The following is a 12,094-nucleotide window of genomic DNA, read 5'->3' on the forward strand; positions in this document are numbered from 1 at the left end:
AAGCACAATGGTTAAGAACATGAGTTTGAGAGTAATAGAAACCTGAGTCCCCCCCCAACGCTCTAAAAGTTTGGCTCTTCTTCATCCTGAAGCCTGAGCTTAAATGCTACTTCTTCAAAACACCTTCCATTGACCACTGTTAGATCATTTCATGATCCTTATCCCACTTGTACTTAGATCTTATTTGTGGTTTACTTACTTAATCAAGGTTTCCCCACTATACCATCAATACCAGGAAGCCTGGGACACAGTTATTTGGGTTCACCACTGTATTTATAGGGCCTACCATGTTGCCTCTGTGGGGGATCAGAATTGGCCACCCTAAAATACGTTTCTTCGGCTTCATTATTTTTAAGAACAAAAGACTCTGAAAGAAACTTTGACCTCCCCTACAAGTGCCTAAAAGAATTTAAAATATAAGGGCCTGTTCAAGGAAGGAGTTAATACCCTAAGATAACTACAATGTAATGTAAAATGTGTCTCTCAGGTCACATTGTCTGTAGTTGGCCCATTTACATTCCAATTTCCATGTAAATTGCCTTCCTCCACCTTGAAGCCACACACCACTACCCCCAACAGCCTTCTTTGTCTTTAGCTAAAAACAGTATTTAAGGCGGCAACCTCAACCATTTTGGTGAGTTCCTCAGTTTTCCTGGGTTTCTCCCATGTATACATGTTACAAAGCTTTGTTTGATTTTCTCTTGTTATTCTCTCTCATGTCAATTTAATTCTTAGCCCATCCAGGACGTAGAGAAGGTAGGGTAAATCTTCTTCCTCCCCTACACCTGACATAAATACATCCTTAAATATATGATGAGTATATAAGAATGAATGCTACATCTACCACTGACTAGCTGTGTAACCTTGGTCAACCTACCTAACCACCTTTCTAAGGCTTAATTTGTCCTGCTTAAAGCAGGAACAATTAACAGCATAACAGCACTTATTTCATTAAGTCATTCATCAAACGTTTCTAAGGTGGTAGATGGGCTAAGTACTAAGAATACAGTAGTGAGCAAAAGAGACTTGGTCCCTAGCTCCAGGTTACTTAGAGCTGAGTTGTAAACTAGACATCAAACACACAGTCTCACAGCTTATTACAGAAACTATAAATTCTGATGAGTGCTATTAAAGAGAGAGACAAATATTATGAGATGACCAGATATTAGCTAAAGAGTTAGGAAAGTCATTCTGAGAAAGTGGCATTTAAACTAAGATGAAGAATCAGTAAGGGCTAACCACATGGAAAATGAAGAGAGGGAGTAGGTATTCTAAGAACAGGAATAGCATGTACAAATACCTCGAGCTGGGAATGAGACAGGTTTATCAGAGACAGTAAAAAATTGATAACGTGGCTACAACACAGTAAATGAGAGAGAATGGTGCAAGATAAGTGGGAGAGATGGACTTAGATTCTGTTCTTTCATGTTTAGATTTTATCCTAAAATAAAAAAGGAAGCCACTTAAACATTCTTAAGCAAATAAGTGACACTAGACTTGCATTAAAAATCACTCTGGGGGCTGGCCCTGTGGCTGAGTGGTTAAGCTCGCGTGCTCTGCTGCAGGCAGCCCAGTGTTTCATTGGTTTGAATCCTGGGCGCGGACATGGCACTGCTCATTAAACCACGCTGAGGCGGCATCCCACATACCACAACTAGAAGAACCCACAACGAAGAATATACAACTATGTACCAGGGGGCTTTGGGGAGAAAAAGGGAAAAAAAATAAAATTAAAAAAAAAAATCACTCTGGGGGCTGGGCCCACAGCCAAGTGGTTAAGTTTGTGCACTCTGCTTTGGCAGCCTGGGATTCACAGGTTTGGATCCTGGGCACAGACCTACACACCACTCATCAAGCCATGCTGAAGTGGCGTCCCACATAGAAGAATTAGAACAACTTACAACTAGGATACACAACTATGTACTAGGGCCTTGGGGAGAAAAAAGAAAAAATCACTCTGGCTACTGTCTGAAAAATACATGGAAAGATGAGATGACTGGGAAAGGGGAAGTCAGTTAGGAAGTCACTCAAGTCGTCTAGGCAGTCAATGACGATAGTTAAGATTAAAGGGTAGATGAATGGATTTGGAGGGGGCAGGCAGGTGGGGAAGAAGAGAGCTATCAAGGATAGCCTTCGTTTCTGAGCTAAGAGGCAGGTGAAACAGAGGTCAGATTATTGAGATGAGGTGGCAGATTTGGAGAAGAAATCTAGAACTAAACACTGAACATACTATGTTTGCAATGCCTTTGAATTTCTAAAATACAGGAGGTAGGAGATAAACAAGTCTAGAGATGAAAAGAGAATTGGGCTGTGTTTATAAATCCGGGAGAAGTCTCCATTTAAAGTAAACCCCATCAAGCCTCCAGATCCAATGCCTTACCATGTTACTCTTCTTAGCAAGTAGGAAAAAAAAGTTTCTAAGGCCTATTACTGGTAGAAACAGGCAACATAAAATAAAACTGACAGTCCCTTAAATGATGTATGGAAAAGTTATTTTGACTGAAAAAATGACAACAAATCTTTTTGAGATTTATCTGAAATATCTGAAAATTCTGAGCTATAGAAATCAGAGATGGTTGAACTGTAGGCATAAAGAAAAACTCACAATGGCAAATCTTTGATAAAATTTTATATAAACAGAAAAAGATTATACTGATATTAAACTTGACAAAATTGAATATAAGAAATCCACACTGTTAAATAATTCATAGGCTCCCAGTGAAGTGAATTTCAGTAATTTTTAAAATTTTTTTCTTTTTTAGAGGAAGATTAGGCCTGAGCTAATATGTGCTACCAATCCTCGCGGGTTTTTTTTTTGTTTTTTTTTTTTTGAGGAAGACTGGCCCTGAGCTAACATCCATGCCCATCTTCCTCTACTTTATATGTGGGACGCCTACCACAGCATGGCTGACCTGGGATCTGAACCAGTGAACTCCAGGCCACCCAAGTAGAATGTGTGAACTTAACCGCTGCACCACCAGGCTGGCCCCTCAGTAATGTTTTTAACGAAACATTTGGAAACTATTTAACAGTGCCATATACAAAAACTGGCCAACAAATCAAACTGTAATGGAATCTTATCAAGCAATTATATTCCTCATAAAAATACAGGAAGGTGGATATAATTCTTTCTCAGTGACATACACATATTAAATTAACAACTTCATAAAGTATCTCAGTTGTCAAAGTGATTAACACAGCAACTTACCACAGTTACCTTGCAGTTTATACGGTACATCTTGTAAAGGAGAGAAAATATCAAACCCTGTGGGCTGGCCCCAGGGCCGAGTGGTTACGTTTACATGCTCTGCTTCAGCTGGTTCAGATCTTGGGCGTGGACCTACACACCACTCATCAGGCCATGCTGTGGTGGCGTCCCTCATAGAAGAACTAGAAGGACTTACAACTAGGATGCACAACTATGTCCTGGGGCTGTGGGGGGAAAAAACACCCTGTGACAGATGTCCTGATAGGGCCTTAGAGGAAAAAGGAGAGTTTATCTTTAGACACTTAAATCAAGCAAATAAAACAGTAAAGGGCTTCTCTTTCCTCTCCTAAGAACTTCATCAGTAGAAACATTCTGGTAAGCATCAGCTAGAAAGTTAATGCATTCCAAAGAGTGTACAAGTTGGTTACATTAAGTGCAAAACTTGCAATATCAATCTTCCTATCACCTCAAAGTTGTAGGTTTTTGAATCACTGATCTTCTCTCCTAAGTATCACACCACTGGCTTTCCAGACTCTGTATCTTCATTAAGAAACAAACAGTTTCTTCACAACTAATATAAAATCCTCAGCTGCTGCCCTTCACAGAGCCTCATCCCCATGATCCACACGATGTTGTTTTGGGCTTTGCCTGCTTTTGTTTGTCACTTCACGAAACAGTCAGTACACCAGTAATCTTTTCCCTCTGACCAATTTCCACCCAAATATTTACATTTCAAACAATTCTAAATTACAGTCATGTGCCGTCTAACAGCATATTGGTCAATACCGGACCACATGCATGATGGTGGTCCTGTCAGATTAGTACTCATAGCCTAGGTGTGCAGTCAGCCCTACGATCTACATTTGGGTAAGTGCACCCCATCATGTTCACACAACAAAAGTGCCTAAAGACGCATTTCTCAGAACACGTTCCCACCATTAAGTGATGCACGACTGTATAAATCTAGAAGAGGTTTTGGTTTCTCCATCAAATGGAGGTTTTTCATACTGAGTGATGTTAGTAACTTTCTGATCTTTTAGTAACTTTCTAAACTCTACAGTCATATCTCAAAGATAGATTCACAATGCCTCTGCCATATACCATGTTATTAACCCCAAAATATTATCTGGTTAATACAAGTTTTGCCTCTTCCCCTAATTTCTTCAGCTATAATTCACCATTCTCTCAAAATTAAATCTGTAGGTTCCTCTAGTTCTAAGCTCTTTTAAATTTGTTCTTCTTCTTTTGTTGCCAATCTATCATAATTTTTTCTTCAAACTTTCTCTAAGGTTTAGTCTTTTCTCTTCATTCACATCCTCCACCTTTTTCTCAGCAGTCTTCACCAGTCCCACCAGCATTTCCTTCCTTTCACACCAGACCCCCAGTGGAGAACAAGCCCTTTGCCCAGGAACTGAAGTGTCTACTGTCTTTACCTCAGGCCATGTGTCAGTGTTAGTATACATCTTATTTAAATGTTTGATAACAAGTTCAGGGTCTTTTCAGGTTGACATCATAGAAAGAGGGGCAAGGAAGTTGGAGGTGTTTGTAAAACGAATATTGAAACGATGTAGCATGGAATCTAAGCTAGACAAGGAGGGAAGACAGAAAGAACTAATGGAGAGATACTAAGGGCTGGGCAGGTCTACCTGAGGTAGAACTACTACAAAGGGCTGCTGTGTGGCTCAAACAGATCAGTAAAAGAGAGTCACTAACACACACAACATCCCTGTGGGAGGTAGTTCCCAAATATTTAAGAGGCTGCATACGTTAGTAAACTGGTCATAGAACTGTCGATTAGGGGCTGGCCCTGTGGCCCAGGGGTTAAGTTTGCACCCTCTGCTTTGGTGGCCCAGGGTTTAGCTGGTTCGACTCCTGGGCGCAGACGTGGCACTGCTCATCAAGCCACACTGAAGCAGTGCCCCACATAGCACAACTGGAGGGACCCACAACTAAGAATATATAACTGTGTACCGGGGGGCTTTGGGGAGAAAAACGAAAAAAATAAAATCTTTAAGAAAAGGAACAGGTGATTAAACAAATGGCAAGCAATAGGATATACTGGAGTGTATGAGGAAGCCATCTGACATAAACTTCATTCGGGCTTTGTTTTTCCAAAAGGCCCTGATACGTGGCTGTTGAGCATGCACTGTACACCTGCTTTAGGCATCTGCTGTGTCCCAAAGACAAGAACGAATGGCCTTAAGATAAAGGTGCAGCTTCCCCCACACTGGCATTTCCTTAAGGATAAGCATCTCTCTCTAGGCTAGGAATTGATTGCTGCAGCCACCTGTGACCACCCAGCTCACCTGCAACTATCCAGCTCGCTGGAGACAACAGACCTACTTCCTGCTGTGCCCACTGAGACGGCAGACCTACTACCTGCTGTGTCCATGAATCGCCGTGCTGGCTAGGCAGTCTCGTGACGATTGTAAAAGGGATATTCAATCGGATGTGACACATGCTCTTTGACTGTATATAACCACTACATAGAGCTCCGCTTCTTTGCAGTGCTCCATTCCTTTGTGGAAGGACTCTCCCAGGCTATATGGTCCTCAAGGCTCACCCCAACTTTGATTTATAGATTAGTTACGATTATTTGTGTCAACACTCTAAAGAGAAAGAAAACTTCTTGACTCTAAAACTCAGCTACTATAACCACTATGCACTTTCGCCTAAATACAAACTAAAACAGAGGCATGAAACTGCAAAACATAATTATTTTCCCTCAAAATATTAATACTAACACAATATTATAGGGCAGATCACAATATTAAGTGAAGATTTATATGAATACAACTGTCCTGCTTTCTTAAACACATTTTATTTTCAACAAAGTAAAATAGGGGCTGGCCCAGTGGCCTGGGGCTCACAGGTTCAGATCCCCAGCGTGGACCTACAAACCGCTTGGCAAGCCATGCTGTGACAGCGTCCCACACATAAAAGAGAGGAAGATGGGCACCGATGTTAGCTCAGGGCCAGTCTTCCTCACCAAACAAAAAAGGAAAGTAAGTATAAACAGTCCCCTCCAAAAATCCAACCTCCTTATTCTCCCACTCAAACAAACGGATTTAATAGAAACACCCCTTCCGCCTAACTCACGTGCCCTTGTTACCTCCTGCCACAAGCACATTACCGCCTACATACGAAACATCACCCTAAACTTCAGGTTCGGGGGGATTCGTAAACACTTTTCCTTCAGCAAGAGAAAAACACTTGGTTAGGGAGCGCTTAATTTCAGGAACGTTGATTATGCGCAAAACACTGGTTAAAGGTTAAAGGCCGTGCGTTCAGAAACCTGCCGACGGGAAGCGCGGCCAGTCCTAGAGCCTCCCCGAGAGCGCTGACACGGCAGGCCCGGGCGCTGCGTCCCGACGGAGGGCCGTCCACACCGCCTACCCCGCCGCGTCACTGGCCCCGAGGAGGGCATCGGACGCGCGCTCAGCGGCCGTGTGACCGACAGGGGCCCGGGGGCTCGAGAGCTCGTGCACCGCTGAACTCGGTGATGAGGCGCACAAGGCACGGGGCGCCGCGGCCAACGGCGAGTCCGCGCGCTGCGCTGGGCGGCCGGGCCCCGCCAGTCCGGATCGGGGGCGGACACGGCACCGCTCGGCGGGACACGGAAGCGGCGGCCCTCGCGGAGAAGCCGGAAGGCCCCGCAGCGGGAATCTGCACTACCGGGGCGGGGGAGGAGGAGGGAAAAGAGGAAGCGACGGCCGTCGGCTGCGGGCCCAGCTGCAGAGACGGCCGGCCGGCGGGTCCAGGCCGCGGGCGCGGGCAGGCGCCACCCAAGCGGCCAGTCCGACCGGCCGCCCACACAGCGACGCCGGGCCGACGCGAAGGCGCGCGGAGCCTCCGCGGCCCAAACCGCGGCGGGAACGCGGCTTCGAGCCCGCGCCCGCCGTGTCTCTTGGAGGGCGGACGGACAGGCGGCCCGGCGGCAGGCGCGGCCATCCCCGCCGCGACCAGGACCGGAACCGGCAGCGGAGCGGGGCGCGGGGCGCCGGGCCGGCCACCGGGCAGGTCCGCCCAAGTCAGCGACAGCCCCGGCGGCGGGCGCCTCCCACGCGGGCCCCGGCTCGGGGCGGCCCACCGCGCCCGCACCGGCCTCTGCCCACAGCGCTCGCGGGGTCGGAGGGCGCCGGGGTCGGGGGAGTCCGGGTCTAGGGCGCGGAGCCGGAGGGGGCGGGGCGGGCGCCGCCGCTGCCGCCTGCCCCGGGGCTGCCCGTCCTGGGCGGAGGGTGGCAGCCCGCACTCACCTGTCACGCCGCCGCCGTGCCCGCCACCGCCCACCGGTGCCGCCCGTCGGCTCCCCCACACGGCGCCCGGGCCGGACACACAGACGCAAACCACCGAGTCTCCGCCCTGACGCGGCCCCGCCACCCGGCAGCCAGACGCCCCGAACTTCCGGCGCTGCCGGAAGTCCCGGCCTCGCCTCGCGCCCAGGCCGCCGGGAGTTCCGTCTCTGGTCTCCGCCCCACGCTGCGCCGCCAGAAGTTCCGTCCGCAGCCGCCGCTGCACAACCCGGACGAACGGAAGTCCCACCCCGGCCTCCGCCTCACGCCGGCGCCCCGGAAGTCCCGCCCCCTGCCTCTGCGTCACGCCCGGGCCGCCGGAAGTCCCGCCTCGGTCTCCGCCGCGCGCCGGATGTCCTCCCCCGACCGCCCGCGCCTGCGGGGCCCGGGCAACGCGCCGGGAGCCGGTGTCGGCCACGGCTTCCTGACCCCCCCGTGACCGCCAGGCCTCGCTCCGCGGGGTCGGCGCTGCTGCGGTGGGCGCGCGGAGGCAGCGCGGCCCCGGGGCTGAGGGCGCCGCCGCGGGCGCCGGGTACTCACCGCGGCGGGTCCCGCGCGCGTCCATCGGTCCCGGAGACGCGCCGGTCAGGGCGGGTGAGGGAGAGCCCTGCGCGCGAGCCCGGGCCCGTCGGCACCTCCGGCCTGGCCGGCTTCGGAGCGGGGTGGCCGCGCGCCGCCTCCCCGCGGGTCTGGCAGGGAGGCTCCGGCGCGGGAGCGGCTGGAGAGAGAACTATTAATATTTCAGCTTATCTGCAGAAGATGACTCATGCAGTTTCCCTTCTGGAGCGTTTGCTCGCCATTGGCCAGAAAGGAAAAACAAAATCAGCTGCTCGCTGCAAAAGGGGGGACTCGCGCGGCCCCTGGGCTTCGATCTGGGTTTGCAGAAACGACGGATCGGCTGGAGTCGGCGTGTGAACGACCGTCCTCGGCTTTACCGACGGCTGCAGCTATCGGTTAAAGCTCACCTAGAGTCAGTCGGAAGCGAGGATGTCTGTTCCTTGTGGGTCAGCGTTGTTACTCCTTCCTTGAAAAATAAAGCGCAGCATTAGAGTTTAAGCAGCACTAATAGGATTGTTGTCCAAAAACTAAATTTAACGTATTTGGGCATCTAAATAACCAAAAAGTATGTAGAATAAAGTCTGAAGTTATTTCTGCATTAAGTATGATAATACAAGCTTATCACTAGAAATAATTCTGTAATATGAGCTAAGAATTTCAAACTTTTGGAGGCCAACATTTGAGTAACAATTGAGCACCTGCTGTGCAGGAGGCACTCTGCTGGCGTGTAGCAGATAGGAAGCTTCGTGAACCACAGTACCGTCTGCAACTAACTCACGTGCTAAATCAGAGCTAGGATGCAGTGGAGCAAAGATTGGATTAAAATCCAGGTGCACATCAAAGCCCACATTCTTTACACGTGCATTCCTTTGGTAGGGCTGCTGTAATAAAATACACAAACTGCGTGGCTTAAACAGTAGAAATTTATTGTCTCACAGGTCTGGAGGCTAGAAGTCCAAGATCAAGGTGTCATCAGGGTTAGTTCCTTCTGAGACCTGTGAGGGAGAATCTATTCCATGCCTCTCAGCTTCTGGTAGTTTGCCAGCAATCTGGCATTCCTTGGCTTGTGGCAGCCATAATTCCAATCTTCACATGGCATTCTCCCTGTGTGTGGGTCTGTCTCTTTACCTGGCATTCTTTTTAGAAGGTCATGCTGGATTAGGGGCCCATCCTACTCCACTATGACTTCATCTTAACTACATCTGTAACAACCCTATTTCCAAATAAGGTCACAACCTGAGGTTCTGGCAGTTAGAATTTCAACAACACATAAACTTTAGGGAACACAATTCAACCCGTAACACACTGGATCCTGAAATAGCTCTCCATGAAATGAAAACACACACATCTAGCCTAAATTGTAAAAGGACTGACTGCCCTCCTGGTATCCAAACACACACTTTCCGTAGGGAGTACCCTTCCTGTAAAACAAGGTCCTATCTTGTGACATGTCTATCCATGCGAAATGCACGTGATTTACCCCCAACAGGAGAGAGAGAAAGCTGAATTGAGTAAGATTCAATTGTGAGCGTGGATCGATAGGTATATGAGGTTTGCTGGGTATTCAATCATATACTTCATCACTGATTACTTTGTGCCTCAAAGTATTCGTAGGTATTTATTCTATAGGATTATGAGCTGGCTAACATGTTGCTTCATAATCATTATCGAGTTGTTTTATATATGTGTGTGTTCTATGTGGTTTATATATATATAATCATTTTTTCTTGAGAAACTCCATATTTAGCACTTCATTCAGATCTCTGCTCCGATATCACCACCGTAGAGATGTTTTCCTTGTCACTTATTTTTAAATAGCATGATCCATCACTATCCCTTAACTGTACATTATTTTTCTTCATGTACTTATCACTTCTCGATGTCATTTGTGTGTTTATTGGTTTAGTTTCCCCTACTAGAACGTCAACTCTATAAAAAGCTGTATTCCCATGACCGAGAAAAGTGCCTGGCACATAGTATGCACTCAAATAATGTTTGTTAAAGGGTAATGAATATTTACCTCTCCTCATAAGTATATAAACTCCTGAATGGCAGAGGTCACATTTGCTAATTCCTTTTACCTACCAAATTTATCTAGCTCTCTACAAGAAGAGAACTAGGAAAAACACAATTGGCTGGAATGTGAATATAATCACCTGAACAACTACTCAGTCTCTTCCTCCTCCAGATACCTGCCCTCACTAGGAGAGGAGGCAATGAATTCATAGTTTCATGGACCAAAGGGTTCAGTCTACACAGGGAAGCTTCACCAGCACTGACATGCTAACCCGTCACCTGTTCCTCATCCATGACACTGGAACAGGGACTGATTTTCTTACCTCAGAAAACATTATCACAGTCTGTATTGGGTCCCACGCAGTCCCTACTGATGTGGGGTCGGTGAGCTGAGGAGTCGAAAGAAAGATTTCTTGGCCTCTCAAGGTCTGGCAGTGGTGCTGTTTTATTTAGAGAATAGTACAGAATAGCATGGGGACAGGACCCATGGGCGGTGAGAGCTCCTGCTGCTGCCCTGAGTTGACGGTTAGGGCTAAATTTATAAGGCATGGGTACATGACTTATTTTTACTGGAAAAAGAAAAGATGATGTAAAAAGTCATTAAATGATTTCAGTGCAGATGGGGTCTGGTTATTGTGCGGTCATATAACTTTAGATACGAATCTGGCCATATAGATCGGCATGTAGGTGAGGATGCCCTGGGCTTCTCTCCCTGGGGCAGCCCTAATTCACACCATAAAAAAATACACCGGGTCATATAGTTTGGCATGTAGGCCAGGTCACCTTGGGCTTCTCTAGCTGGGGCAGCCTTAATCCACATCACCTACTTGCCATCTTTTCTCTAATTTTGAGTAGAGTTTGTTACTTTGTGTACTATCCATGTGCTAAAAGAAAAAGGATAATTATTTCCATCTCACAGTGAGTGTATGTTTGGTCTTCAAACTATTTTTAGAAATATATTTGGTTGAGATCTAGAAAAGGAGTTTTCATGATTTTAAATAAAGAAACAAATCTGCATTTTTCTCATTATCGTGACACCTAGACTCTGAAAGACTGAGGTAATTATTTGGGGAAAAAAATGTTGGGAAACTCTGCTTAATGAACAACCAAACATATACTGCAAACCTGTTCCAGACGATGTTAGAAAACTGTCTCTGTTGATGGAAAGTACATACAAATGAAAAATAAAATACTGTGCGTAGCTTTGTACTGGTCTCTGTGCCACATAGCTGATATCCTTTTATTTCTTTATCAATACCACATAACTTGTAACCCAACAGGCATTTACATTATTAAAAATAATAGTGACTAGCTGTTGAGTGAAGTATTGTTATGCATGTTTTAGGGAAGAGGAGCTCCAATATATTTAGTAACTAGCCCAAGGTCACAGAGTAAGAGGCTAAGCTGGATCTAACTCCCATCTCTTCTCTTTTCGTTAATATTAACCATTTGGAAAACAAATACTCAAATAGCTCTGGAGTGAATTTTTCTAAAAAGCAGAACAACTTAAAACTCAACAACTATATGAATCTGAATCACATAAATAGGCCTAAGTATACATGATGAACTCCCTCTGTTGTGCACTCTGAATTCTGTATTTTTCCATATCTATCAAGATTATATACAAAGATTTCCTGATAGGGACGTCATTGTCCCCAGTCTGATAACATCTTGCATTTGCATAACTTGGAATCTTCAAAGTAGAGTATTAGAAGGCAAAAACTGTGGTATGTTAATAAGTCCAGAATGATTGGTCACAGTTAATGACATTATAAATCAGAACATTAAAAAAATGTAGTAAGTCACCTCTAAACTTCAGTTTCTTCACATAAATGTGGATAACATTTACTACGTAGAATTATTGTAAGGATAAAATGAAATAATATGTGTAAAACGCTCCTAGCAGAGTATCTAATGCAGGCAAATTTAAACCGGAAGGGAACTTAAAGACCATCTAACCTTTCTCCTATTATAGACGACAGTAATGAGGCCAGGAATTCTAGTCCAACACTACTCAGCA

At 46.4% G+C, this 12,094-nt stretch overlaps 1 protein-coding gene across 7 annotated transcripts in view; it reads right to left on the reverse strand.

Moving 5' to 3' along the window:
• WDR37 (WD repeat domain 37) overlaps positions 1–10,458 on the reverse strand; it is a 66,576-nt gene extending 56,118 nt beyond the window's left edge. The window contains exons 1-2 of one of the 7 annotated variants that reach the window (XM_014856262.3): positions 10,398–10,458; positions 8,466–8,524 (exon numbers count right to left, since the gene is read on the reverse strand). In XM_014856262.3, coding sequence (XP_014711748.2) covers positions 8,466–8,524; positions 10,398–10,409 — 71 coding nt within the window. In that variant the 5' untranslated portion in view covers positions 10,410–10,458. Of the gene's footprint in view, positions 1–7,464; positions 7,732–8,040; positions 8,255–8,465; positions 8,525–10,397 lie in introns of those variants that run through there. The other 6 variants (XR_011499293.1, XR_011499294.1, XM_044762539.2 and 3 more) reach the window with 6 other exon arrangements.
• Between the last annotated feature and the right edge of the window lie 1,636 nt (positions 10,459–12,094).

Source organism: Equus asinus, chromosome 29, assembly GCF_041296235.1.
Source record: "Equus asinus isolate D_3611 breed Donkey chromosome 29, EquAss-T2T_v2, whole genome shotgun sequence".
NCBI classification, from domain to species: domain Eukaryota; kingdom Metazoa; phylum Chordata; class Mammalia; order Perissodactyla; family Equidae; genus Equus; species Equus asinus.